General features: G+C 44.8%; 2 protein-coding genes across 15 annotated transcripts in view; both read right to left on the minus strand.

Moving 5' to 3' along the window:
• Positions 1-11,458, minus strand: part of Add1 (adducin 1) — a 69,925-nt gene extending 58,467 nt beyond the window's left edge. For 13 of the 14 annotated variants that reach the window (XM_023566949.2, XM_023566946.2, XM_063230373.1 and 10 more), the window contains exon 1: positions 11,302-11,458. The gene's annotated coding sequence lies outside the window, so the exon portion shown is untranslated. Of the gene's footprint in view, positions 1-11,241 lie in introns of all 14 variants that reach the window. The other variant, XM_004999890.4, reaches the window with a different exon arrangement.
• Positions 11,459-12,363: 905 nt separating this feature from the next.
• Positions 12,364-25,974, minus strand: part of LOC134471475 (F-box/LRR-repeat protein 5-like) — a 43,483-nt gene continuing 29,872 nt past the window's right edge. Inside the window, exons 4-6 of the mRNA XM_063230401.1 lie at positions 25,191-25,286; positions 23,392-23,578; positions 12,364-18,125 (exon numbers count right to left, since the gene is read on the minus strand). Of these exons, the coding sequence (XP_063086471.1) occupies positions 18,061-18,125; positions 23,392-23,578; positions 25,191-25,286 (348 nt within the window). The 3' untranslated portion in view covers positions 12,364-18,060. The remainder of the gene's footprint in view (positions 18,126-23,391; positions 23,579-25,190; positions 25,287-25,974) is intronic.

Below are 25,974 nucleotides of genomic sequence, written 5' to 3' on the forward strand. Positions count from 1 at the left end.
TTTTAAAATCTTATGAAAATCTTTTGAAAGTATTCACAAAGGACATCCCATACAAGGACATGATGGCACACACTTGTTATGCCAGCATTCTAGAAGGCTGAGGCAAAAGGATCTGGGGTTCAAGGCCAGTCTGGGTTACAGAGCAGACTCTGTCCCCAAGTTTAAAAGGGGAGGCAAAGCAGGGGTAAAGGCACTGGGTTCAATCTCTCGTTCAGGAAAAATTAAATTAAAAATCATCTTTCTTTAACTTGATATGTTTTTTACAAGCTTTGCTTATTAGACTCTTTATCAACAAATCTCACGTGGTACAATCCTACCACCAAATCTACCTACAGATTTTACACCATGCCTTTAACCTGCAGTGGTGTAGAATGTCCAAGTTACAGAAGTGACATCCTAAAGAATTACTACATATACACTTGCAAACAGCAGCACAATTCATTATAGCTAAATTTTGGGAGCAGCAGTATGTCCATCAACGATGATAGAAAGTTGGTATATAGGTGCAATGGAGCACTACTGTGCCGTACAGAAGCATAGACTTCAGTCAGTGGTAGAAAAACAGATGCTCCCTGAGACCACAACATTAGATGAAATAAATTGGACACAGAAGTTAAATATTGCATAGTTTCTCTTATGAGAAATCCAAAGTATAAATAAATTAAACAGAAAAATGAAGGATCTTAGGAAAAGAGGAAGACAATTTTTTGCAAAAGAGAAGGGAACCAAGAGATGGAGTGAGTGAGAAAGGAAGGAGGGGACGGGTTGCAATGTGTTGTGTTCACACACCATGGTGAAGGCAACTGCCTACTGCAAACATGTGCTAATGAAAATGACAACACACCGTATAACACTCTAGGCAAACTGGGTAAGGTATCAAAACAATTTCTTATTCCTTTGGAAACCTGGCTTAAAATTTAAGTTTGATGCATTGTATACAAATTTTATTTGACTCTTCAAAGAACATTTATTTTGCCATGCTTTTCTTTTGCTAGCCTCATTCTGATCAAAGATGCCATTATGAAGCTGTGTGGAGATGGACAATTTAAACGCAGTTACCACTCAAAAAATACCCATAATGCACACTGTTGCACCCGGCCCAGCACAGGTCTCCCTGCTGGTCCACAGAGCCCAGGCAAAGGGGACAGCAGCAGGGCCGACACAGGTGCCCACTGTCCAGGCTGCTCCCCCGACTAGCCCCACCACAGAAAACCAAACTCCACTCTCCCTGCCTTGCTATTAATGCACACATTTTCACACTAGTTCCACGAAACAGAACAAGATCAGAAAGCTAACTCATTCTACAGACGCATCTGGATCACATCCAAAATTATTAAGGCTGTGTGCTAGGGAGCTTCTCAGATGGGGTCTTCTTAGGCACCTCAGGCCAGCCTACACCTCACTCTGTAGGACAGACTGGCTCAAATTCTCAGGCTCCCCTGCTCAACCTCCCAAAGGCTGGGATTACAGGTATGCACCACCACACTGGGCACCCCTCTATTTTCTAATATTTGGTTCATTTTGCCTTATTATACTTTGATTTCTCTGTAACATGCTGCTTATTTATTGTGCTTTAATTTACATTTATTTATATTATCTCTAGTACCCATTAACACAAACTGGATAGGAAATACTATCTATCAGGAAGAAAATATTACCTATCAGGAAGAAAAAATAAGTCAATTAATAAAAATAAATAAATATATAAAAGTTACATAGCTAGGTGTACCCAGGTCTTTCTAACTCCCCATAGCTCTTTTTTTTTTTTTTAATTTTAAGGAGAAAAAAGAAAAAAAAAAAACAGAAAAAGGGTACAAGTTATACAGAATTTCAGAAAAAGTAAACAGTAGGAAATCACTAGTTAATTACATATTGTCATCTTAGAAATAGTTGTTGAAGTTACAGAATTAAAGCATCTAGAGGGGACTTTCAAACAGTGAGACTGCAAACAGTTTTGTTCAATGATCCAACAAAACTCAGTAATATGGTTATCTATCTTATACACTTAAATATACATGCAGTTGTATCTTTTAGAGAACTTTCTTTTCCTTTCTTTTATACAATGACAATTACACATTTTGGGTTTTATTACTCTCACAGTTTTTTTTTTTTTTTTCGTTTTTACCGTTACCGGGTATCGAACTCACGACTACCTGCTTGCAAGGCAGACACTTATGCCACTGAGCTAAATCCCCAGCCCCCAACTCCCACAATTCTTACTACTTTTTTTTTTTTTTTGAAGAAAGTAAAACCAAATGTGACATACCAGGACAGAGTCAGTCAAATCAAAAGGATGGACATAATACATAATTGTAAAAACAAAATACAAGGTGATCAACAATGGTTACCATAATGCCTCTTGTTATCTTAAAAAGAATTGCCTATATCATCAGTTATAATAAAATTGTACAAAACAGTAAAGAATAAGACCAATAAAACCAAAACAATGGAGACATTAGAGGACTTCAAAAGAAGATAATAGTCAACCAGAATGGGCGTCACAATGAATCTTATTGTCTTCATAGGTGTTGCCTATACTTTCAAACTTGGTACTATCAAGCATAACAGAATAGAGAAAAATCAGTCAAAACAAGATGGTAAGAGCAATACAGAGTTTCAAATCAAGTTAACAGGAAATCAAAGTGGGTTACTATAATATATCCTGCTATTTTTAATTTATTTTTCCCTTAATTAAAAGGATAAAAATGAAAAAATAGACAATAAAAAGGAGATTGAGATAAAATAGAGGGCATAACAACAAAACAGCGCAGCTCAAAACATAGCCATTTAAGCAAAATAGTGTTTCACCACAAGATAATCTCGACATAATAGTAGTTACCATAGTGTCTCTTCCCTTAAAATCTTTGGGTATAACATCATATACTGCAGCATCAAACATATCAAGACAATGTAAAACCATTCAAGAGAATGACAGTATTACAGGGTATTTAGAATCAACTAACAGAAAATGAACAATGGTTTCTGTATAATCTCCTTGTCTATAAAAGTTTTTGTTTGTATTATCACATATAATAAAATCCAATAAGATACAACACGTTAAAACCAATGGAGACAAAAGAACAAAAGCTTGATGGGACTTCAAAACAACCGTATATTAAATCAGCACTACCTATTATGATGTCTTGTTTTCTCCAAAATGGCTGTTCCTACCATCCAACCTTCTCTGCCTCATTTCTGTTGAGTTCTTTTTCTGTCATTAGTTGTCAGTTTGTCTTCTTCATTTTCCTTTCTGCTCCATTCATTGTGGCTGCTCTGCCACTATTTCTGGAATCTTGGTATTTTTCATTTTTTAGAATATCCTGCAGTAACCTCTGTAGAGTTGAATTGGTGATTGCAAATTCCCCTAGTTCCTCTTTATCCTGGAAGCACCTTGTTTTGCCATCAATTTCTAGGGATAGTTGTGCAGGATATATCAATCTTGGCTGGAGGTTATTATCTTTCAAAGCTTGAATTATTTCCCCCCACGCTCTTCGTGATTTGATGGTTTGTGCCGAGAAGTCTGCTGTAATTCTGATGGGTGTTCCCTTGTAAGTGATCTGTTTCTTGTCTTTGACAGCTTTTAATATTCTGTTCTTATATTGCATTTCTGGAATTTTGATTATTATATGCCTGGGTGTAGCTCTGTTCGGGTTGTAGGTGGCTGGGGTCCTGTATGTCTCATACATCGGAGTATCTTTACCTTTTGCTAAATTAGGGAAATTCTCCTGGATTATTTCTGTGAATAGCTTTTGTAGTTCATTTGTTTGAGTCCCTACTTCTTCTTTTATGTTCTTAATTCTTAAATTATAGATCCTCTTATCATCTTCTAGTCTTTGTATTATTGCTGTTTTTTTGTTATTTTTAAGTTTTTCATTTCCTGCTCCCACCTTACAAATCTGTGCTCCAGTTCTGATAATCTATCCTTAGTTGCTTTCAAGCTGTTCTGCCAGCTTTCAATACAGTTTTTAGTTTCCTGGTAATTTCTTTGAACCTGCTTCACGTATTCTATGTTTTCTCTATTTTCTCCATCAAACAATTCTCCCCTTTTTTTCTGTTCTTCCATTCCACCATCTGTTTTTTCTTGGGCGGTGCTTAGCATTTCTCTAACTATTCTACTTCATTTCATTAAATACTTCATTTTTGAACTCGTCTATGAGGCTCCGGAGATACCGCTTTATGTCTATAGGTGCCATGTCAGATATGTTCTCAGGATTGGGGACTGAGGACCCTTTCTTTTTGCTCCCTTTTCCCATACTGTTTGTTCCTTCCATAAAAGCGTATGTAGGAGGCCCAGTTTTTGTTTTGTTTTTTTTTTTTTCCTCTTTGTCTGTTACAGTTTGTTTGAATTCACTGGCTAGGTGTTCCCGCCCACTGCAGTGTACTAGAGAGACACAGACCTGGGCAGCCTCTGCTGGGCCCGCCCCTCCAGGTCAACCTACTGAATGCTTCACTGCTAGGGTGCACCGCCAGGCGCAGGGACCTGATTTGGGCTAGCCTACTGGATCTTAGTCCGCAGCATCACCAGGCCAAGCGCTCCCCACCACTCCCGCTTGAGAGGGGAATATGTGACTAAAGTCACTGCAAGGCCCTGTTCCGGCTAGTCTGCTTGTTCCCAGAATGTCCTCTGTTGGAGCCTCCTAGTCTAGGAAAGGGTCCCCATTTCTCTCACTCACTGCAGGTCGATGCAGGGCTCCCTGCCAGTTCTGCCCTCAATGCCGTTTGGTTCGCCGATTCCAGCTCTCAGAGCTTTCGTGCATCTCTCTCCCTGCTGTGCGGATTGGGACGCAGCAGCAGCAGCAGGAAATTCAAATCACGGCTTCCAATGGCGCGGGATCCAGCTTCCGCACTGAGATTTTATCTGTTCCTGTTATAGCATCAGAATTGCATTTCCAGTTGGTTTGTCTCAGCTTAATTCATTCCTGGGTCGGCAGGGTACATCTCCCCTTGCGTAGGACTCCTCACACGGCACTGCTCCTGGATTTTTAACTGGTAATCTCAGAGAGCCTCCATGGCTGCTGTTATTTGTCTGCCATGTTCTCTCGGAAGTCCGCCCCCCCCCACATAGCTCTTTTTATTAAACCACTACTGAAAGACTAAAGAAAAACATAAAATAAAAATTCATTCTTGGATGGCCTGGTTTTTCAAACAAGCCAGGCGCAGGGCATGTATTTGTCATCTTATTACTCTGGAGGCTGAGTCATGACTATGAGTGAGCTCATAGTTCAAGACCAGCCTAGGCAACACAGTTAAGGCTTTGTCTCAAAAAGGCTACGGGGAAGGAGGGTATTTTATTCAAAGAAAAATAAAGCAAATTTCTTGAGAGAAATATTTTATTTCATTCATTTATTACAATGAACAATGCCTCCAACAACCCATCGCCTCATGACCATATGGATTTAGAGCACTAGAGCAGCTTCTTCTTTTTTTCTTGGGGGGGGGGGGTTGGGGATCGAACTCACGACCTCAAGTTTGCCAAGCTGGCACTTACACTGCTGAGCTAAACCCCCAGCCCCAACAAGGCCTGTTAAACTAACTGGAAAACACTAACACAAAAAAACACTCCACACAGACTTGCTGCATTTTGGGCACGGTGCTAGCTGCAGAAATACGGTAGTGAAACAACCCAGGCTGAGCAAAAAAGGGTGTGGGCAGGACCTAGGGGTATGGCCAGGGCTGCAAAGCTAGGGACAGGGCAGGACCTTCAAAGTCAGGCATCTCCAGCCTGAATTACAACCCCATCCCCCCACCAAGTAACCTCAGCAGTCAACTCTCTCTTTTCATCTGAAAAGATGACGCTGTCTACTTAGTAAGAGTTTCGTTAAGGATTAAGTGAGAAAATACAAAAAAGCACATGCTGAGTATATAAACACTTCAAAATTGGGCATAGTGGCAACACCTGTGATCCCAGCACTTAGGAGGCAGAGGCAGGAGGACTGTAGTGAGTTTCAGGCCAGCCTATGCTTCATAGTGACTCAAAGGTCTACCTGGGACTACATAGTGAGACCTTGTCTCAAAAAAGAGAAAGCCCAGGGGCTGGGGATTTAGCTCAGCGGCGTAAGCGCCTGCCTTGCAAGCAGGTGGTCGTGAGTTCATTCCCCGGTACCAGTAAAAATGAGAAAGACCAAAAAAAAGAGAAAGCCCTTCAAAAGATGGAAATTTAACTTTACAGTCTGGATGTTAGACTCTCTCTTCTGCTAATTAAAGGCATGTCCCTATTCATGAGGCACCATTTAAACAGAAAGAATAGTGAGGGACTCTGCAGAGCACTTTGCCCTGACACAGAGCATGAGGCACCATTTAAACAGAGAGAATAGTGAGGGACCCTGCAGAGCACTTTGCCCTGACACAGCACCCGCAAGGCAGTGCCACCACCCAAGGTGATGGGCCTTTCCCATGAGCACCGAACCTCGGCAGGGGTGTGGCAGTCGGTGTAATGCCCTCTTGGGGCACATGAGCCTGTGCACCTCAAACCACTGCTGTAAAATGGGGTACGAGCTGAGCATGCAGGCACAGGCCTGAAACCCCCACACTTCTGGAAGCCCATTCAGGAGAATCATGAGCTCCAGGCTACGCCTACGCTGTGAAACCCTGTCTCCAGAAAAAAAGCGGGCGTGCTGAGTTTAGCCTTCAAAATCAAAACTTCCTCCTTCACAGAATGACACTGCTTCCTTTGGTGACTGTGCCCATCTCTCAAGGGTAAGCTTAACTCAAGCTTCCTGCAGCTGTCCCTTAAACTTCAGGACCCTATGCTTGGCTCTCCTCTCCTGGGGGTGTGGCTTAAAGGGCCCAAAGACTCCAACACCAAACCTAAATCACTGAGTCCACAGCGCTCAGCACACAGTGGCGCACAAACCTGGGCATCATAAGGAGAGCTGGAAATGTGAGAAGAGGCCAATTCTTGCAGGACCTGCCCAGGAGCTCTGGTCCACAGGCCATGCAAAGTCTCTAAAAAGCTCCAAGACACAGAACACAGCCCTGTCTACATTTCAGAGCACTCTTTTATACCAGTGACACAGAGGGCAGGTAAATGTGGCCTCTGTCTTCATGCAGTACAGTTCTTGCTGAAAAAAAGGCGAGGGTAAGCAGATACAGCAATAAAATTGAAGGCCAAAGGAAGCATCTGCATTTGTAACAGGGAAGCCTAATTGTAAAGAAACATTTAATTGGGTGTTGAGGGGCTTGCCTGTAATCCCAGGGCTTGGGAGGTTGAGGCAGGAGGATTGCTGAGTTAGAGGACAGCCTGGGCTAGTGAGTTCAAGACAACCTGAACTATACACCTTGTTAAGCAGAGTTAAGAACTCAAATGCACTGCACATTCAGCAGAGGCTTACAACTAAGTAAGAGCTGGCCATGCTGGGCGGGACAGAACATCTCAGGTAGAGAAATCAACAGCACCCTGAAGTAGACATGAGCCATACATAATCCAGGAAGAGCACTGTCAATGTGCACAAGCGTGCAGAGAGCATGAAATCTCTGCAGCACAGGAAATCAGGATTTTGTGCTAACTACAGTAGGACATCAAAGGTGGGTTCTTTTGTTTTATAAAATTTCTCATTTTATTCTGAGTACATAATCCAGGTACACAAATCAATATTCACAAGATACTGTAACTGCTCTCCAACTTCCACTGGGTTATGTTCTGTAAGGTGAAAATACATTAACTCCACTCCAGCGCAGCCCGAGACCTTCAACAAACTCAGAGCTGGGCAAAACACTCCGACTCAAAGCCTACGTGGCAAGTGTGGGACATCTATGTAACTTACCAAACACTGTGATGAAAATAAAAACCAGTCAGCCATGCTGGCATGCTCAGCAAGGTGAGGCAGGAGAATCAAGCATCCTAGCCCAGCATGGGCTACAGAGCAAGACCCTGGCTCAAAACACACACAGAGGGGCTGGGGATTTAGCTCAGTGGCATAAGCGCCTGCCTTGTAAGCAGGCAGTCGTGAGTTCGATCCCTGGTACCGATAAAAAGCAAAAAGACAAAAATAAAAAATAAAAAAAAATAAAAAAAAACACACACAGAGAACCCTAGCACACAGAAAGAAACTAGTATTTACCCTACCTTTTTTTGGTCAGTTTTTGAAACAGGATCCCAAAATGTAGTTTAGGCTATCCTTGAATTCACTGCATACACAGCCCTAACTGACCTTGATCCTGAGATTGTCCTGCCTCAGTCACACAGGGCTGGGATTACAGGCAGACAGCACCACACTTAGTTTACCCTCCACTTTTTGAATGAAGTGAATGAAGAAAAATTTCTCTTTTTTTTTTTTTTTGTCTTTTTCCTTTTTATTGGTACTGGGGATCGAACTCACGACTGCCTGCTTGCAAGGCAGGTGCTTATGCCGCTGAGCTAAATCCCCAGCCCCGAAAAATTTCTCTTTATCGGTGAGAAATAATAAATGAAGTTACAGAATTAAACTATCAACAATTTTCAGTGCTTGGAATGCAATGATTCCAAGCACTGAGCACCAGGGCTGCTAACAGGAAGACTGTTAATCTTCATCCACCTGCCTCCCTAGCAAGTCTTCTTGCCAAAACTAAACTAGACCTGAACCTGATCACACCTTTAATAACCAGGTGAATTCTGTGTTGTTAAACTACAGCACAAGAGGGAGTCTAAACCAGGCACGGTATTACTCCTGGGGCAAACTACAAGGTTGCATCAATAAATAAAGAAGTTAGAGGCAGGCTGGGGATTTAGCTCAGTGGCTCAAGCACTTGCCTGGTAAACACAAGGTCATGAGTTCAACCCCAGTACCAAAATAAATAAACACACAAATAGGAGGAGAAATGAGGCAGTGGAGCCCGTACAGTAAGTGGTCACAAACTTCAAGTGGTGGTCATACCTTGTGATTCCAGCACTGGAATGCAGAGGCAAGAGGATAGCAAATTCAAGACCAGAGCTAGAACTTGACTCAAAAATGAATAAATCAAATAAGCCAACTAGTCACAATGCACAGGCCACATTTAGATCCTAACTCAAACTGCTAAAAAAAAAAAAATTATGAAAAATACATTTAAAAGTAAAAAATGCTGAGACAACCAAGAAAATTTTAACAATGGCTAGATATTCAATGTTATTAAGGAATTACTCCTTTTTCTGATAATATTTGTGTTTACTGTTTTGAAAAGTTATTAAAAAAACACATATTGAAACCTGGACTGAGGAGTTGAAAACTGAACTCGGGGCCTTCACAATGAACTACAACCTGGACCTTTTTTTACTTTTCATTTGGAGACAGGCTCAAATTTGCAATCCTCTGGGCGTCACTGAGGCTCGCAGAATGCTAGGATTACAGACCTGTGCCACGACACCCGGCCCGAAATACTTAACATTTAAAATGATAAGGCATCTGGAATTTCAGGGGACAAATGAAACAGGACTGGCTGTGAACTGGTAACTGTAGAAACCAGATGAAAGGATTCTCTCAGCATATGCATGTGAAGAGTTGGGTGCAGATGGGAGAACAACCAACTGAAACACGAAATAGAAATACATTACTATCTCTGAAGCACTTCAGTATTTACTTTTCTGATCCAAACATGATTACTGAAAGAACTAAAAACTAAAAGTCATGTAAGGAAACATTTTTTCAGCAAAACCTTGGGCTGGGAATGTTGCTCAGTGATACAGCACTTGCCCAGCATGCATAAGGCTAAAAATTCAATCCCTGGTTAAAAGAACACACCTTACCAATACTGTATCAGATAACATCAAAAGAGTTCATGCAAAAAATGATCAGCCTGCATAGACTTATTTTAGAAAAGAAACTATCTCTCTTTTGTATCTTGAAGATTGGGTAGAACTGGGGCTGGGGGTTTAGCTCAGCGGCATAAGCACCTGCCTTGCAAGCAGGCGGTCGTCAGTTCGATCCCCGGTACCGATAAAAATGAAAAAAGACCAAAAAAAAAAAAAAAAAAAAAGATTGGGTAGAACTAAATTTAATATGGATCATAGACTCTGACTTTAAAACTCAAACCTGCACACCACGAATAGTACACTAACAAATCTTACATACTGTGCAGTTTTCAACCACATCAATACTGAAAAGCACTTTTGCCAGTCAAAACCATCCACTTCCTTTAAAAACAACTTTACTAGTCAAGGGTGTGTTAAAATTCTGGATTCTCAAAAGTGATGTAAACCAGGCATGGTAGTGTTTACCTGTAATCCTACCCGAATGGGAGGCTGAGGCAGGAGGATTGTCAATTTGAGCCCAGCCTGGGCATTTTAGCAATTTAGTGAAACTCTCACTGTCTCCTACAGCCCCTCCAAAAAAAAAAAGCTGAGGCTGTACCACAGGGTGAGGGCCCAGAATTCAAACCCCAGTTGTGGTGTGCATCACTGGCTTCAACCATCAGCTAAAGACTGCGATTTTTGCAGTCCACCCTCAGCCTGAAATGTCTTGCCCTACTGGTGCCTGTTGAACTACTGAGGGACTCTGCTTGTTTTCGTGACTGTGTTTTCCAAGAAACAAACTGAATCATTTGAGCGTGTGTTTCCTCCCACCACTTAGACAGCAATCAATTTCTAACACAGGATCTCTAAAATAACTTACTAGCCATGCATACAGCTATCAGCTATGTTCTTGGTCTTTGGGGTCTGAGACAATTGCTTTATCTAGTTTTAAGCACAAACCAACAGCAGCTTCAGGTGAAGTAAAGTATTTATTTCAAAGTGAATACCTATCAATAAAACATAAGACATCTATCGAATATCTTGAGATATTAACTACAAAAATAAAGATTAAAATAATTCTTAAGGGGAGTGGTCCTGTAACATTTTAAAAAGAAGGGGAGGGCCACAATGGCCCACAGCCATCTCTAATAAAGTTCCGGGACCACTCTATTAGGATTCGTGTGCAGATGTGGCTTTCTCTTTGGGCAGAAGCCGCAGTTTTCAATCAGAAGAGCCGACCTGCAGGATGCGGATGCGTCTGCACAGAAACCCCGCAGTGGCCGCGTTCTGGCACGGACGGCATCCCCAGATCAGAGCTGACCCCGCGCCCAGCGGGACTCCCTGGGTGCAAGAACCGCGGAGCCACACAGCTGGCTCCCCGCTGCACAGCCGCGGCCTCCCCGCCCCGCTCGTTGTCAGGCGCGCCGCAGGCCCCGCGCCCCACTGGCCTCACCCAGGTCCTTGCACAGTCGCCGCGCCCCGCCGGTGCCCTGAGACCAGGCCGTGCTCCTCGCCGCCCGCCCTGCCACCGCCCCCGACCCGTCCGCGGGCCTCACCTAGGCAAATACTGGGCAGCTAGCGACTCGCTAGGGGTCCGAGGGTAGCCTTGGACTCACCGCTCAGTCTCGATCCTGGCTCCGCCCCCTGTCCGCCGCGCGCACCCTAGTCCGCAACCGCGGCCCACCCGGCCTCTCCGCCTCTCAACCCTTAAGCTCGCCCCCGCCGCCCGAACTGGGTGCGGCCTGCGGCGGGCCGCCCAACAACTCGCCGTCTCATTGGCCTGCCGCGCGCCGCCGCCGTCAGCATAGCGCTCTACGATTGGCTATTCAAGATGCGTGGAGGCGTGATCCCAAGGAGGGAATGACTTGTTAGTGAGCGCGGCTTGCTAGGTGGGCGTGGTCTTCACGGGCGCACTCTTGGCTGCTCCGGGCAGTGGTGGAAGTGGTTTGTGCCCGCCCCTGTGTCGTCCCGGGTCACCGCCCTCTGGATCCTCTTCCTGCGGGTCCCACCTGGTCCATAGGCGCTCTCTCGCCGGGTCTCCTGTTTGGCCTCGGTCAGTGGACGGCCCTGGCCCTGCAACGGTCGAGTCTCCAGGCGGCATTTGGGGCCTGTGATCAGGGTGGGGTCGGGATGGCTGGGCCGGCGGGGCCTGCAGAGCCTGATAAGACGCAGGGGACTGAAGGGCTCCAGAGTCTTAGGGCTCGGCCTGCTGGTTGCTGGTGCTGGTTGACAAGCCCTGTAGCAGAGACCTAGATTGAACCTGCAGGTGTCCAGCTAGTGACTGTGCCTTCATTTTCCTTTAATACCTGAAAATTTCGGGCCGATTCCTGCCCAGTTCTGGGAGGCACGCCACTCAGGGAGTGTCTGTTTGACAAGGTTCATTAGCCCTAATTTACAACAGAGGTAAATTAGGTAAACAAGGGTAGAGAGTCACAGGGACTTTCAGCTACGCCCAGAAGTCTCCATTGCCCAAGTCTGTGGGTCACCCTGGGTTCCACTAGCGCTTGCCTACCAGCCTGCCTACCGGGCAACCCTCCCCCCCCCCCACCACCATCTCGTGAGAACCAAATGGTCCCTCAAGCCAAAAGGGGCAGAGCTAGGAGCACAGGGTGGAAATAATTATTGTAATCCACAAATGAGCCCCCAAACTCGATTTCAAAAAATGGAGCAAAAACATATTTTAAAAAAGCAGCACTGATTTATTTTATTCTGGGCCCAGTGACACATAGAGAACAGTACGGCCACATTACAGGTATTTTGGTATAATACAAATATAACAAAGCTCTTTTTGCTAGTGTACAGCAATAATAACTAGATCTGATTTACCCCATGGGGGCTGGGGGTTTAGCTCAGTGACATAAGTGCCTGCCTTGCAAGTGTGCGGTCGTGAGCGTGAGTTCGATCCCCAGTACCGATAAAAAAAAAAAAAAAAACTGATTTACTCCAAACCAACCCTATGGGTATTAGTAACCCACTTTTTTTAGTCCCCTAACCTCTGCTGGTTTGGCCATAAAAGTTTTGGGGGGAACCTGATTGAGACTTTTACCAATTAGGAACAGGGGCCCAGGATTGTCCTGGTTAGTTGATGGCTTGTCTGGTCACTGGTTTGGAGTAGCACTGGTTCCTTTCCTAAAAGCCTTGGAGACACTTCTTTCATTGAACAGGGGTTCTGAATTTCTTAGGCACCCTCCTGCTGCTCTCTAGTCTGTTCTGTGCTGCTAGCAACTCCTCTGTTTCTCACCTTCTTGTAATTTGTAACTCTGGGGTCCTTTGGGTTGTGTTCTCTGCCACTGTCTGGGGAACATAGATCCTCAGGACTGGTGAAAACCTAGTAATCCTTTTCTTTTTCACTCAAAATCTACCAAAGATAATTCCCACTGTTTTACTCAGTTTGGGGACCTGGTTTCTCAGCCTGGCAGCCCAAGTGATTGGAGTGGCAAACCCTGTTCACACACACCCATCACCCTTAGGAGGCCAATGGCACCAATGGCTTGGGAACTTCTTTCCTCAGCCCTTTGTTCAGCTCCAACCCAACCAACCCCAGCCCCTTCGGCTGACCGCCTTGCTGTGCCAATTGCTTTTCTGATTTGATCTGCTGTTAAATCATTATCCTTTCTAGACTCACTGGGAACCCTGCACCCTCCATAAACTCCTAACTTGTCAAACAGATTTTGGAGATCTAAGTCACCCTGGTGGGTCACCTCAATTGTTTTATTCAAGGAAAAAGGGGGACTTTTCCCTTTGAGACTTGGCTGCCATAGCTTCTTGTTTCATCTTCTGGTCAAAGGGACATAACAGGCCAAGTGAGTCTAGGTTATTTTTGCTTAGTTTGATGCAAGATACTTCCACCTAACAAAAATCCTACCATAATATGAGGGCCACAGGGAACATTCTAAAGGACTCACCATTAGGATGCCTTTTGATAAACTGGAATAAATTTAACAAGGAAGAAAGTGATTTTCTTTCGTAATATAGTCTGGCCTTGGTATCACCTAAGGAGCTAGGAGAGATGGCCAAAAAATGGGCCCCTCTGTTACAGCACAATTTTACAGCTAGATTTGTCTACAAGAGGAAAGGCCAGTGGGGCAAGGTTCCTTATATGCAGGCTTTTATTGCTCTATATAGGATAAGGATTAAGGAAAACCCACTGGGTTTATGTAGCCTTTCCTCACCTCCACCTGGTGCTATTTTAAAAAGGATTGGGAGTGTGCCCTTGGACAGGTCCGTGGATGCAGCCCTGGAGCTGGATGTTGAATTCCCTTTCATTGACCTTGCAACCAATAAAGGTTGCTGGCACCAAAAAAACAAAAACACAAAACAGGATTGTGCTAACCTTTGACCTGACCTGTGCCATTGTTATGGATTAAAAACTGGTAGTCATCTTAATGCCAGCTAGATTACACCAGCATGGTACTGAGTGTAGATGTCCCACCTGAGGAAAGTTGCTAGCATAAATAGAGAGGTAGAGAAGGAGAAGCTATGTGTTGAGGTGTGGAGACATTGTGGGTTCTCTACATGTTACTGTTTGAGCCGTCGATTGTCCTGGAGAAGCTCCGGACTTCACATTGAGCATTGCTTCCTGGCTCCAGAGAGGAAGACATACAATGCTTGATCTCCAGGATAAACTCATCACGCTGGCTTCCTGGCATGTATTTGACTGTGCTTATCGTCAGAGGAGCTCGGGGCCTCCATGTTGCTGAGAATGACTGTAGTGCTTTTCAGGACAGCCCTGGTCTTTGTTATGAGTGTGGCTTCTTGGCTCCAGTATAGAATCCTCATCCCACCAGCACAGCTCCTTCACCCCGCTGGCATGTACTTTCTGGCTTCCACTGCTGACCCTTGGGCCTTCCCAGCACGGATCCATAAAAGAGCCTGGCATGAGTCCTTCTTGTGGGCTCTAGACCTCAAGTTGGACTCATGGGAGGCACTGTCATGAGCTCTGGGTCTTCATCTGGACTCATGTGGGACATTGCTGTGAGATTTAGCCCCTTGACTAAATATTCTATATCTCTGGTGTTGTAGATAGATTTCCTGCAGTTTCTTGTGTTAACACTGGGTGACCATCATAAAACATTATTATAAACTCCATGTCCTGATTCTAATTGTTCTGTGCACAATCCCTGACTGCAACAGCCAACATTTAGATACTTTTATCCCTGTGCTGCAGGATGGAAAGGAGATTCTGTGGCTGCTGTATTTTTTGAGCAGGAAACACTGCCCAGCCATGTGGGTTGAGGGGTCAGAGAACATCTCAAAGCAGAGACTGCCATGATCCCAGGACAACATGCATGGCAAAGGGGATGAGAATCTGCCATAACCTTGTTCACTGTGGCAAGGTCAAAGAAGTGAGCTGAGAGACTGGAGAAATCCTGCACTATTTTAGGGGTGATCAGTGGAGGTCATAAGAAAATAAACCAGCCTAGGGCCCAGCAGCCAGGAGGGACAAGTGTTCCTGGCTATGCATTTCATGTCCCTATCAGCCCCAGGTGCACAGAGAATTGCAGAAGGTGACTGCTGGCCCGCAGACTCTCTGAACCATTTAGCTTTTTTTTTTTTTTTAACCATTTAGCTTTTATGATCTTTAATAATCAGGACCTTTAATATGATCTTTAATAACAGGAGGACTAAAGAGACAGATGTGTGCTTAGCTGCAGCCTGAGGCTTCTTGCTGCCCTGTGGCTACCTGACAGTGGCTTGCCTTGACAGGTAGGACCAGAGCCCAGGTACAACTCCAAGGCCACTAGCCTCTTAGGAAAAACTAATGTGCTTTTTGCAGACCTGGTCACTGGAGAAAGGAATGTCAACCTCAGAGCAAGCTGTGGCACCCCAAACCCACGATGGTCAAGAGAGCTATGGGTTCATCTCTGCTGTGATAGGAGCAGCTATTGGCCTGACTGCTCCTTGAGTAGGCTTCATACATCTTTAAGCAACTAAGAAATCTCACTGTGGCCTTTTACTACCTAAAAATACAGGGCAAGCTTTAAAAACCTTCCAGGAGTGCCAAGATTCCCTTGCAAATATTCCTGATAGACTAGCTCTAGATTACCTCCTCGCCACTGACAGGGGAGTATCAATCATTAACAAGACCTGTTGCTCCTGTGTGAATAACTCAGGGAAGCTTGACACAGATAGAAGAAGGATGATGAGCAGCCCTCCTGGCTATTCACCGTAAGACCTGGATGCAGCCCCAAGCACCATCCGGACAGTAACCATGGCTGCCCTACTCAGCCTTACTTGGCTTCTTACTGCTATTTTACTGCTCTTAGTTTGGGCCTGTCTCTATTTGAATTGTTAAATTTGTTTCCTCAAGGCTGCCACAATTTCAAGCAAAGCTAAAGGTTTCCCAGAAATTGGAGCCCTCCTTGTTCAGGAGCCAGCACCTTGGACATTGTCTCACTTAGATCAGCCAGCCAGGGATCCCTGTACCCACTAGGGCAGATAGGGTCTGCACCCATGTATCAGCTTGAAGCAATTATAGAAGATAAGAGACCATTGCCTCTTGCCTCTTTAAAGAAGGTGAAATTGCCGGGCGTGGTGGCGCACGCCTGTAGTCCCAGCTACTCGGGAGGCTGAGGTGGGAGGATCGCTTGAGTCCAGGAGTTCTGGGCTGCAGTGCGCTATGCCGATCGGGTGTCCGCACTAAGTTCGGCATCAATATGGTGACCTCCCTGGAGCGGGACCACCAGGTTGCCTAAGGAGGGGTGAACCGGCCCAGGTCGGAAACGGAGCAGGTCAAAACTCCCGTGCTGATCAGTAGTGGGATCGCGCCTGTGAATAGCCACTGCACTCCAGCCTGGGCAATATAGTGAGACCCTGTCTCTAAAAAAAAAAAAAAAAAAAAAAAAAAAAAAAAAAAGAAAAAGAAGGTGAAATCAGGGGCTGGGGGTTTAGCTCAGCGGCATAAGCACCTGCCTTGAAAGCAGGCAGTCGTGAATTCAATCCCCGGTACTGATAAAAAGGAAAAAGACAAAAAGAAAAAAGAAATCTTTTGGGAGAATTAAGAAAATTAGGGGCCACCTTGGGGACAGAGGGGCAGGTGTTGCCTGTTGCCCATTTAAAGCATGGCAGTGTTCATCCCTGACTGTCCCCCAGAGATGATGGCTCTCCCGGAAACTGGCAGAATCAGTCGTGAAACACCAGCCAACCAGACCCCCACGTGACCAGATTCCCCCAGACCAGATGTGTAAGTCTGCCCCTTGTCTTTGTTCCCTTTTATATAAAACCCCACTGGCTGGGGATTTAGCTCAGTGGGCATAAGTGCCTGCCTGTAAGCACAGGGTTGTGAGTTTGATACCCGGTACCAAACATAAATGAATAAAATCCCAAAGTGTCGATACCGCAAAGACTGCTATTTTTTTCTTTTATTTCTCTTGGTGCTGCACATGGCCCTTTATCTAATTTATTTTTCTGCTATTTTTACCCTTAGACAAGGTTGCCTAGGGCCAACATAGTGGCACACACCTGTAATCCCAGTAGTCTGGCAGGCTGAGGCAGGAAGATCATGAGTTCAAGCCTAACTTCAGCCACTTAGCAAGACTGGCTCAAAATTTTAAAAAATGTTAAAGGGGATGGGACTGTAACTGGTGCAAAGACCCCGGATGCAATCCCTTTACTGTTAAAAAAAAAAGGTTGCTTAGAGATCTGTTATCCCAAACTAGTCCTAGCTAAAATGCAGGATGGGAAGCTATGAATCCAAATTCAGAAATTTGTAAGGATTGTTTCAAATTTAAATTTAAGAAAGAAAGGAAAAAGGGCTGGGGGTTTAGCTCAGCGGCATAAGCGCCTGCCTTGCAAGCAGGCAGTCGTGAGTTCAATCCCTGGTACCGATAAAAACGAAAAAGACAAAAAACAAAAACAAACAAACAAAAAAAACACTGAACATGTAAGTGCCCTGTGTTAGCTGTGCTGTGATTACCGATGGCATCTCTGCAAGCTGAACGTATCTGTTCCCTCATGGGTGCTGCCAGCCTGGGGCTTAGCTGTCAGTAACATGACACTCTCCAAGCTTGGTACCAGACCCAGAGAAACAACTTCTCTCTCCAAGAGTAACTTCGACTTCTCCTTCTCACTCCAGAGATAAACTTCCCGCTCCCTTTTTGTGTGTGCACCAAGCCCGTTCCAATCCCCAAACTCCACAACCACCCAAGCCTCCCCCCCAGCCCCCAGTAAATGTTTCTGTTTCTTATTTTACACAGGCAGATGCTCCTTCAGATCAGTGGTTAATATGTCATTTTGCCCAGGGCTCATAAGTGTTGCTTCACCAGCTTTTGCACATTCACCTGCTCTGTGACTGGCCTGCCTGGGCAGAGTTGACGAGGGTTTCGCTTGGGTCTTGTAAAATGACGGTCAAGCTTTGTTCTACTTTTCCTTCCCTGTCAGCTGTCTGCGGGCCCAAGTGAAGAGTCCTGGTTTTTCGCAGAAACTGCTTTTAAGTTTTTGTCTGCCTCAGAAAAAAACATACCAAGCTTTTAGTGAGGAACAGAGTCAGGTTGACCTTGAAGGACTATGTAGCCCAGGCTGGCCTCAGATTCACAGTGATCCTCCTGCCTCAGCCTTCCAAGTGCTGGGATTATAGGCATGGACTACCAAGCCTGGCTATTCCTTAATCTTCATGAGAAATGGATGAAGATCTTCCTGGTTTTGTGCTATCATTAATTATTCCAGTTTCTGGTTATACTTTCCTGTTGGGTGTTTAACCAAGTAGTTGATCACGATTAGCCTTTTTTTTTACTGGTCACAGAGATACTCAGGGCTTTGTGGGAAGCTTTTCTTCTCTACCAGTTGTGCCACTTGCCAGGAAGGACCAGGGCCTTGCAAACCATGTGGCTTCCCGTGGAAGCACAAGGAACCTTCCCCTCCCTAAGGAGCCTCTTTGTTGCAGAACACACACTGGGTACAGGGCCAGGAACACAGCTCAGCGGCACAGCACCTGCCTGGCAAACATGAAGTCATGAGTTCAATTCCTGGTACCAAAACAAAACCTAATAAGAACTCACACTGGTCTCCAAGTCCTCAGTTTCCCTGCTCATAAGTTTGGGGAGCCCTCTGGAGTTGCAGGCTTCTTTCAAGGAGCTCCTACCTGGTCCTCAAACTGAACCCTTCTTCCATTTTCTCTGCTTCTCTTTGTTAGGAGGCCAGCTTCCTCTTTGTCAGAGCTGTGCAGCTCAGTTTCAGATCTTTTTAGGTAAAACTTTTTCCCATGTTGACTGCCTGGTTTCATTCCCATTATCACTGAGGCAAGGACCCATCCAGTTGAGCCCACAGCAGTCGCCTCGGAGAACACAGCCCAGGCTCAGGCCAGCGCTTTCCCTCACATTGCCCCTGCTGGCATCTGAGTCCGTGCCCCTGTCTAGGGACTCCTCTGCAGGCTGACTTTTCTGATAGCTTTTCTGACAAAAGTCAACAACTCTGTCCCAGACACAAGGACTGGCCCTCAAAAGGCATCAGGGAAGGTTTTTGGAGGCAAGAGAGAAGGAAGGAGGGAGGTGGAATAGGTGACTGAGCAAAGTAGAAATATGAAAATATATTTTAAAAATTAACATAGTGGGGGCTGGGGATTTAGTTCAGCAGCATAAGCGCCTGCCTTACAAGTGCGTGGTCGTGAGTTCAATCCCTGGTACCGGTAAAAAAAAAAAAAAAAATTAACATAGTGATGCACACCTATAATCCCATATACTCAGGAGGCTGAGGAAGGTGAGTCCTGTGTTAGTGACCAGGCTAAGCAATTTTGTGACACTGTCCAAAATAAAAAGGGCTTGGGATACTGCTCAGAGCTAGAGTGATTTCCTAGCATGCCTGAGGCCCTTGGGAGGACAGAAATAATATTTGAAGATATGAAGTCAAAGAAGCTTAAAAAATAGTGTCTAAGAGCCAGGTGTGGTGACTCACACCTGTACTCCCAGCACTCAGGAGGCTAAGGCAGGAGGATCGTTGCGAGTTCGAGACCAGCCTAGGCTACAAAGTGAACACAAGACCAACCTGAACTGCACAGCGAGACCCTGTCTCAAAAAGATAAAAAAAAAAGGGGTTGGGGATTTAGCTCAGCGGCATAAGCGCCTGCCTTGCAAGCAGGCAGTCGTGAGTTCGATCCCCAGTACCAATAAAAAGGAAAAAGACAAAAAAAAAAAAAAAAAAAGTAATGTCTAGAGATGTCTAAGGTTAAGGATTTAGCTCAGTGGCATAAATGCCTTGCAAGCATGAATTTGATCCCAGGTACCAAAATAATTAATAATAATAATAATGTCTAGATTGCTACTAGAATCTGGTAGAAATGGAATGAGTTTGGGGGGGTGGGGTGTGCATGTGTACACACATTTGAGCCAGGGCAGTTCAGGCTGACCTTGAACTCACAGTGATCCTCCTGTCTCAGCCTCCTGAACTGGGAGGGAATGTTTCTTTGGGACATGGAAACTGACTCTGAGGCAAAACCTGCCCATCACAAGCTAAGCTCTGGCTCCCAAGTCACACAGTCAGGTAGATCCAGCCTCATCCAAAAGCAGCAGCTCCAGGTTTGGGCTCAAGTGGGTATATAGCTAGGTGGTATAGACCCACGTTACCCAGCTGTGCAGTCCAGTGCTCCTCACTGCTTACACCTGTGGTCTTGAGGACCCTAGACCCAGTGGCAGGAAGAGAAGGGAGGTCAGCCTGGCATGTTGGCACACGATGGGAAGGGCCTGCTGCCACCCGTGTTCCCTCGGCAGTTGCACCAGAAGACAGTAAAGGGGTCCCACCAGCAGCCAAAGCTTCTGGTGGAGAATTTGGCCATTCCCGGTGTGGAAAGGGACACACTTGGACTCCTGGGCAGAGGGAATGGCTTGGCTAGGAGCCCAGATGCGACAGTCTGGAAGCCAGAGGATGAGGGGTGTGGGGAGACAGGGAGCTGCACAAAATACATAGACCTCCTCCTTGTGTGAGGTCCACTGTGAGGACTATACATCCCATGGGCGGAACCGGTCTCTGTCCTCTGCCATTGTTGTGAACAAAGTGGCTGGTGGGGGTAAGGTGAGGCTGTGCGAGAGCCAGCATTGCTGGGGTTCTTATAACCAGCTGCTGCCACAGCCAGGCTACCAGTCTGCCAGCCTGGGGGACCATGCAGAACCCCCAAGGAGACACCTGGGCTGTACTGACCCTTCTATCCTAATGTTTGCTGCTTCTGCCTGCAAAACTACAGTCAGCACCACCACCCAAGAGCTCAAGTGCTGACCTGCTGACACTGATTCACATAACCGCCTAGGACCAGGGACCAGCTCTCATGGCATGGGGTGGGACAGAGGGCATGTGATCAGGGGACCCATGTTTCCACCACATACTGCACCATCTGCAAGTTAGTCTGTGGAAGTGATGAAAGGGCTGCGTGGGAGGTTTAGGGGGCTTCACTGGGAATGGCTGTCCCTTAACCCAGAACTAGGCAAGTGCTGGCCACTCTGGGTCTTGCTGCGGGTGGGCGGAAGCACACAGGCAAGGACAGCAACCAGACCAGCAAGGGTGGGACTACACTGGCATGAGCCACCAGGAGGAGCCAAAGTACCAGCCGGAAGAGGACCTAGCACAGGTAGTACAGAAGGGAGGGTGACATCCTATGGCCTTGGCGGCAACAGTAGCAGTAGGGGCCTGAGGTTTACTCTACTACCTACTCACCATGGTTTCAGTGTTGCCCCAAACTCACCCTGACTCTAATAGCCAGGGAGATCAGGCCAGCAGGGTTTTGCCCATGTGGGTGGCAGGAAGGCCACTACAAACGGTGAGCACCTCCTGTCTTCTGCATGCCTTGGGTCACATGGGGACACGGAGAGGGACCCTGCTACTCAGCTGCACTTTGACCATGGGCTCCCAGCCTCCACTCCAGGGCCTTTGGGTTTCTGTCATCAATTACCTAGGCCCGAGCCTCCTGCTCAGTCAAAGTGAATGAGGCTGGCAGCTCGGGATCTCCAGACACCCAGAACCCCTAGAGGAGGGCAGAAGCCTAGGAGGATGGAGCTGGCTCTGTGGGTGCAGGGAGGCTGGCGGGAGGTCTCCCGTGGGCTCCCACTGAGCCCTTCCCAAGTACTGTGCATGGCTCCTCAGGAGGAGGCTGCTCTGCCAGAGAGGTCACTCCCACCTGTACCCTGTCATGGTGCCCAGGCAGGGCTGGTGCTTTGCTCTCCACTTCATCCTCACCTTTTCCTCTCCTTGTCATCTCAAAACATTCTTTTGATAAGCCACTTGCATGTGGGTCCCTGCTCCAAGTGTGGTTTCTAAGGAATGTAATCTGAGAAAATTTTATAAGAAATATTTCCTATGGGGCTGGTATAGTCCCTGTACTCCCCCCAAAAAATACTACCTATAAAAAACAAAAAAAAACAAACTTCCTAAAATTTAAAAACAGAGCTGGTGTGAGAGTACATAACTATAAGCCCCGCACCTGACAGGCTGAAGCAAGAGAATCCCAAGATCCAATTCTACCTTGGCAACTTTGTGAGACCCTATCTAGAAATACAAAATAAAACCGATTAAGGATGTAGGCCTGCATCCAATCCCATACAATCATTTTTGTTTCAACATGAATCTCAGCTACTTTGCTAAGTAAAATGAGAAAAGATCAGTTTAAAAAAAGTTGTAGACTATTTCAACAGCAATGACACTGCTATTGCCCATCTAGAAAAAGCAGAAGATTTTTATTAGCCTAAGGATGCCAATTGTTTATTGAAGAGTGTTTTAAAGAGAAAGGCTATTGAAGACAAATAGAAAAACTAAGGAAGAAGTAACCCATTAAGAAAAAAAGGCAAGCACACATTATCTGCATTTCTTACTTGTATTTGCAAATTAACTACACATAAAAAAACACCCCCTCTCCTACAGTGCCCTGAGTATCACCAGGTATAAACTAAGAATGGCAAGTAGGGAAAGACGGACGTAAACTGCGGTGTTCCCTGACTACACCAGGGTTACGTCCCAGTAAACCCATCAGCAGCAGAAGGTATCCAAGGATGAAAATGCACTGAGCGCACCGAGGCTGTGAAACTCCTCACGGCTCAGCGCCATGGTGCTGCAGCACCACTGCACCTCCTTCCCTGTGACCAAAGGGCTGGGTGGGAGCGCGACACCGCACACAGGTGGCCGGGAAAGATGAAATTCAGTATCAGAGTTATGGTATGTGAACCATCTTTCTTGTAACGTCAAGAAATTATAAGTTGGACCACAGTAGGTCAGGAACTACAGCTTTGAAGAGTCATGAAAAACACAGAGAAAGATAAAAGCAGCCACTATGGTAAGTGGAGCTTGGAAAGTCTGAGGATACTGCAAAGGTGTTCTGTACGTGGTAGTTCTCAACAATTCTGATTAGACCAAAAAACAATTATTAATGTGCACACACAAATTTATCCAAGAAACACTGCACTGCATATGGCCCGAGTACATGTTAAATTATTAAAACACTACATTTAAAATAGAACCTACTATCTTCAGCTACATGTTCTGTTTATTTAGTTTGAGACAGAGTCTCACTTTATAGTTCAGGCTGCCTTCAAACTCAAAGAGATCCTTCTGCCTCTGCTTCCTGAGTGCTGGAATTAGGGGAATGTGCCACATACCCAGTTCTCCAATTACATTTACAAGTACAAACAAACAGCTTTTAACTGACTTAAATTATTCCTCAGATAAAATCTACAAATTCTAACACTGTCAATGGTACTGAGCTAATAAATTATTCTCTAAATACACTCTCTCACCAGTATCTGATTTTTCATCCACAGAATATTTGAAAAACTTCTGTCGTTCTTCAGCCTGATTCCACAGGCTAAGACCTCTAAGGAGTTCTGCAGTGTCCTTCTGAGAGCAGTGTTGTGCAATCACTTTTTTCTTAATATCCTTAAGCTCTTCATAGGTAAAATATTCCATTAACATGGGTTGAAAAACCTAAATTAAAAGACATTCCAAGGGAAGCTACTTAATTTTATTCTACACTCTGTAGACATTAAAACAGTTAGTATCTTAGGTGTAGAATTATGACCAAATATGTCAAAGACACAAATTCAGTTATTACTATTATTACTATTAAGTTTATTCAAAGAAGCAAAGAATATGGTCCCCCAAAGTCCTTTTTTAAGTCGTTTCCCCAATAAATCAGAGCCTGAAAATTTTACAGCATCAGGACAAGATTTTCCTTTACAAAATTTGTAATACAGGGCCCCTATCTCAAATGAGAATGATACCCAGTACACTGGAAACAAAAGTCACATGTCTACTGGGACATTGACCACTACTGTTTCTGAACTTTGGAGATACACCCTCAAATCAGTATTTTAGTGCACTGGTTCCTCTGAGAATTATCCATGAAGATTTCTTCTGCAAAATAGATGCCCAGTGCCAACCTTCAATTTATAAGTTTTACAGGTGGAACCAAAGTTTTTGTTGTTGCTGTTTCATAGGTAACTGGAAAGCACATCACAGATTGAAAACCACTGCTCTAAGACAGATGCAGTGGTGCACACGTGTAATAAAGGCTACCTGGGGTCTGAGGTGGAAGAATCACAGGTTTAAGACCAGTGTTGGCAACATAACAAGAACCTACCTCAAAAAAGAAAAAAAGAACCAAAAAGGAGGACCACTGGAGTAACCCAGTGACTACGATGCTGACTGCACGCGCTGTACCGCAGGGAGCTAGGGAGCCTTCAAGATGACCCTGTCAATTCATCCCACTGACTGAACTGGCTCCCAAAGGGCTTACCTGCACGTTTATGTTTTGAATCCAGGAACTTCACACAGCTACAGTCCCCGCCCTTTTTCTATTTCATTATGAGACAGGGTTTCCATTTTACTGGGAGACAGGGTTTTATAAAATCACTAAGTTTTCCAGGCTAGGTTCAAATGTGTGATCTTCCTGGCTCAGCAATCCTGAGTGCTGGAATTAGAGCCCTGCATCTGTATATTTTCTTAATTTACCAATTTGATTATAAGGTGAAACCACAGTTGAGAATCACTACAATAACAGCTAAAAAATTAACTGTTTTCTTATAAAATACTTTGTATCTTACCATGATACACATCCCATAGTAGAGAGAGAGGAAATGTTGTTCTCACCCAACGATATTCTAATACATATACATTTGTCAGAAGACTGATAAACTTAAAACTACAACTTGATTTCTAAACTCCATTATTCAAAAATACATTATTAAAGTCTTTAAATTCAGCATAAATATATTTTTAAATTTATATAATCATCAACAGATTCTGAAAAGACACTAGGGGATATAAAAGGTTATTCATGTATAACAGTGAAAACTACACATGAAAATATACATTTCTGGAGTAAATGAGACCAAATTATTCATTCACTAAAGGCAACAACCTTTTTGATAACTAATTTTCCCCCTGGTATTTGTTTTCACTTACCAAAAGGAGCTAAAGTCTATTCTCCATTAACTGCACTTACCATCCTATGCATTATTTCGAAACTCCAAAGCAAAATGGCATTGTAAAAATTTTATAAATTTAAATCACAATGGGAAAAAAAAATCGTGCTTACCTCTTCCTCCTCTTTCATGTGTGGAAGAAAATCCCTTGTAAAAGCCTCCAATCTCTCTTTCAGCTGTTTTGCATAATTTAACTGCTCATATTCATTCTGGAATCAAAAAATGATATGCTATCAAAGTTTTGTTCATTATTTATATTATGCCTGGCACCAAGAAAGTAAGTCTTAAAAGGTGACAAGAAACCTCAGGCCAGGACAGGGGGCACTGATAAATAACAAAATGGTCTCTGTACTTTTAGTACAAAAGCTAAAGAATTAAACATAGTAGCCAAGGATGGTGGTGCATGCCTGTAATCCCAGTACTTGGGAGGCTGAGGCAGGAGGTTCACCGTGAGTTTGAGGCCAGCCTGGGGTACACAGTGACTCAAAACAGCCTGCACTACAAAGAAAGACTCTGTCTCCAAAAAACAAAAAGGATTAAACATGGCAGAATAAAGACCAGCAGCAAAATTCAGCCTTTTCACAATCTGGCATCGAAACACTTGGGCACCTGGAAAACAACTTGGCAAAGAGAAAAAAAATAGATCTCCAGGAATCAGGAGGGAGCTGACAGGAAAATTAGAACTACAGAGTAGCTAGAGAAACAAAGCACAAGCAATGAAAAGAATGAAGCAGTCTAGAAAGCTCCCCCAGACAAGGGAGATCAGTCTCCACTGAAACCAGGTTAGCCTGGAGGTCAGAGGCCCCAGCAAGAAATAATAGCCAGCTGGCAGCACCGGCTATGAGTACTGGAAATTGGAGAAAACAGTGCGGGCCTTGACTTTGAAAATAATTCTTG

This window comes from Cavia porcellus, unplaced genomic scaffold (assembly GCF_034190915.1).
Source record: "Cavia porcellus strain 051 isolate PalLab524CR breed Dunkin Hartley unplaced genomic scaffold, mCavPor4.1 scaffold_18, whole genome shotgun sequence".
Classification (NCBI taxonomy): Eukaryota; Metazoa; Chordata; class Mammalia; order Rodentia; family Caviidae; genus Cavia; species Cavia porcellus.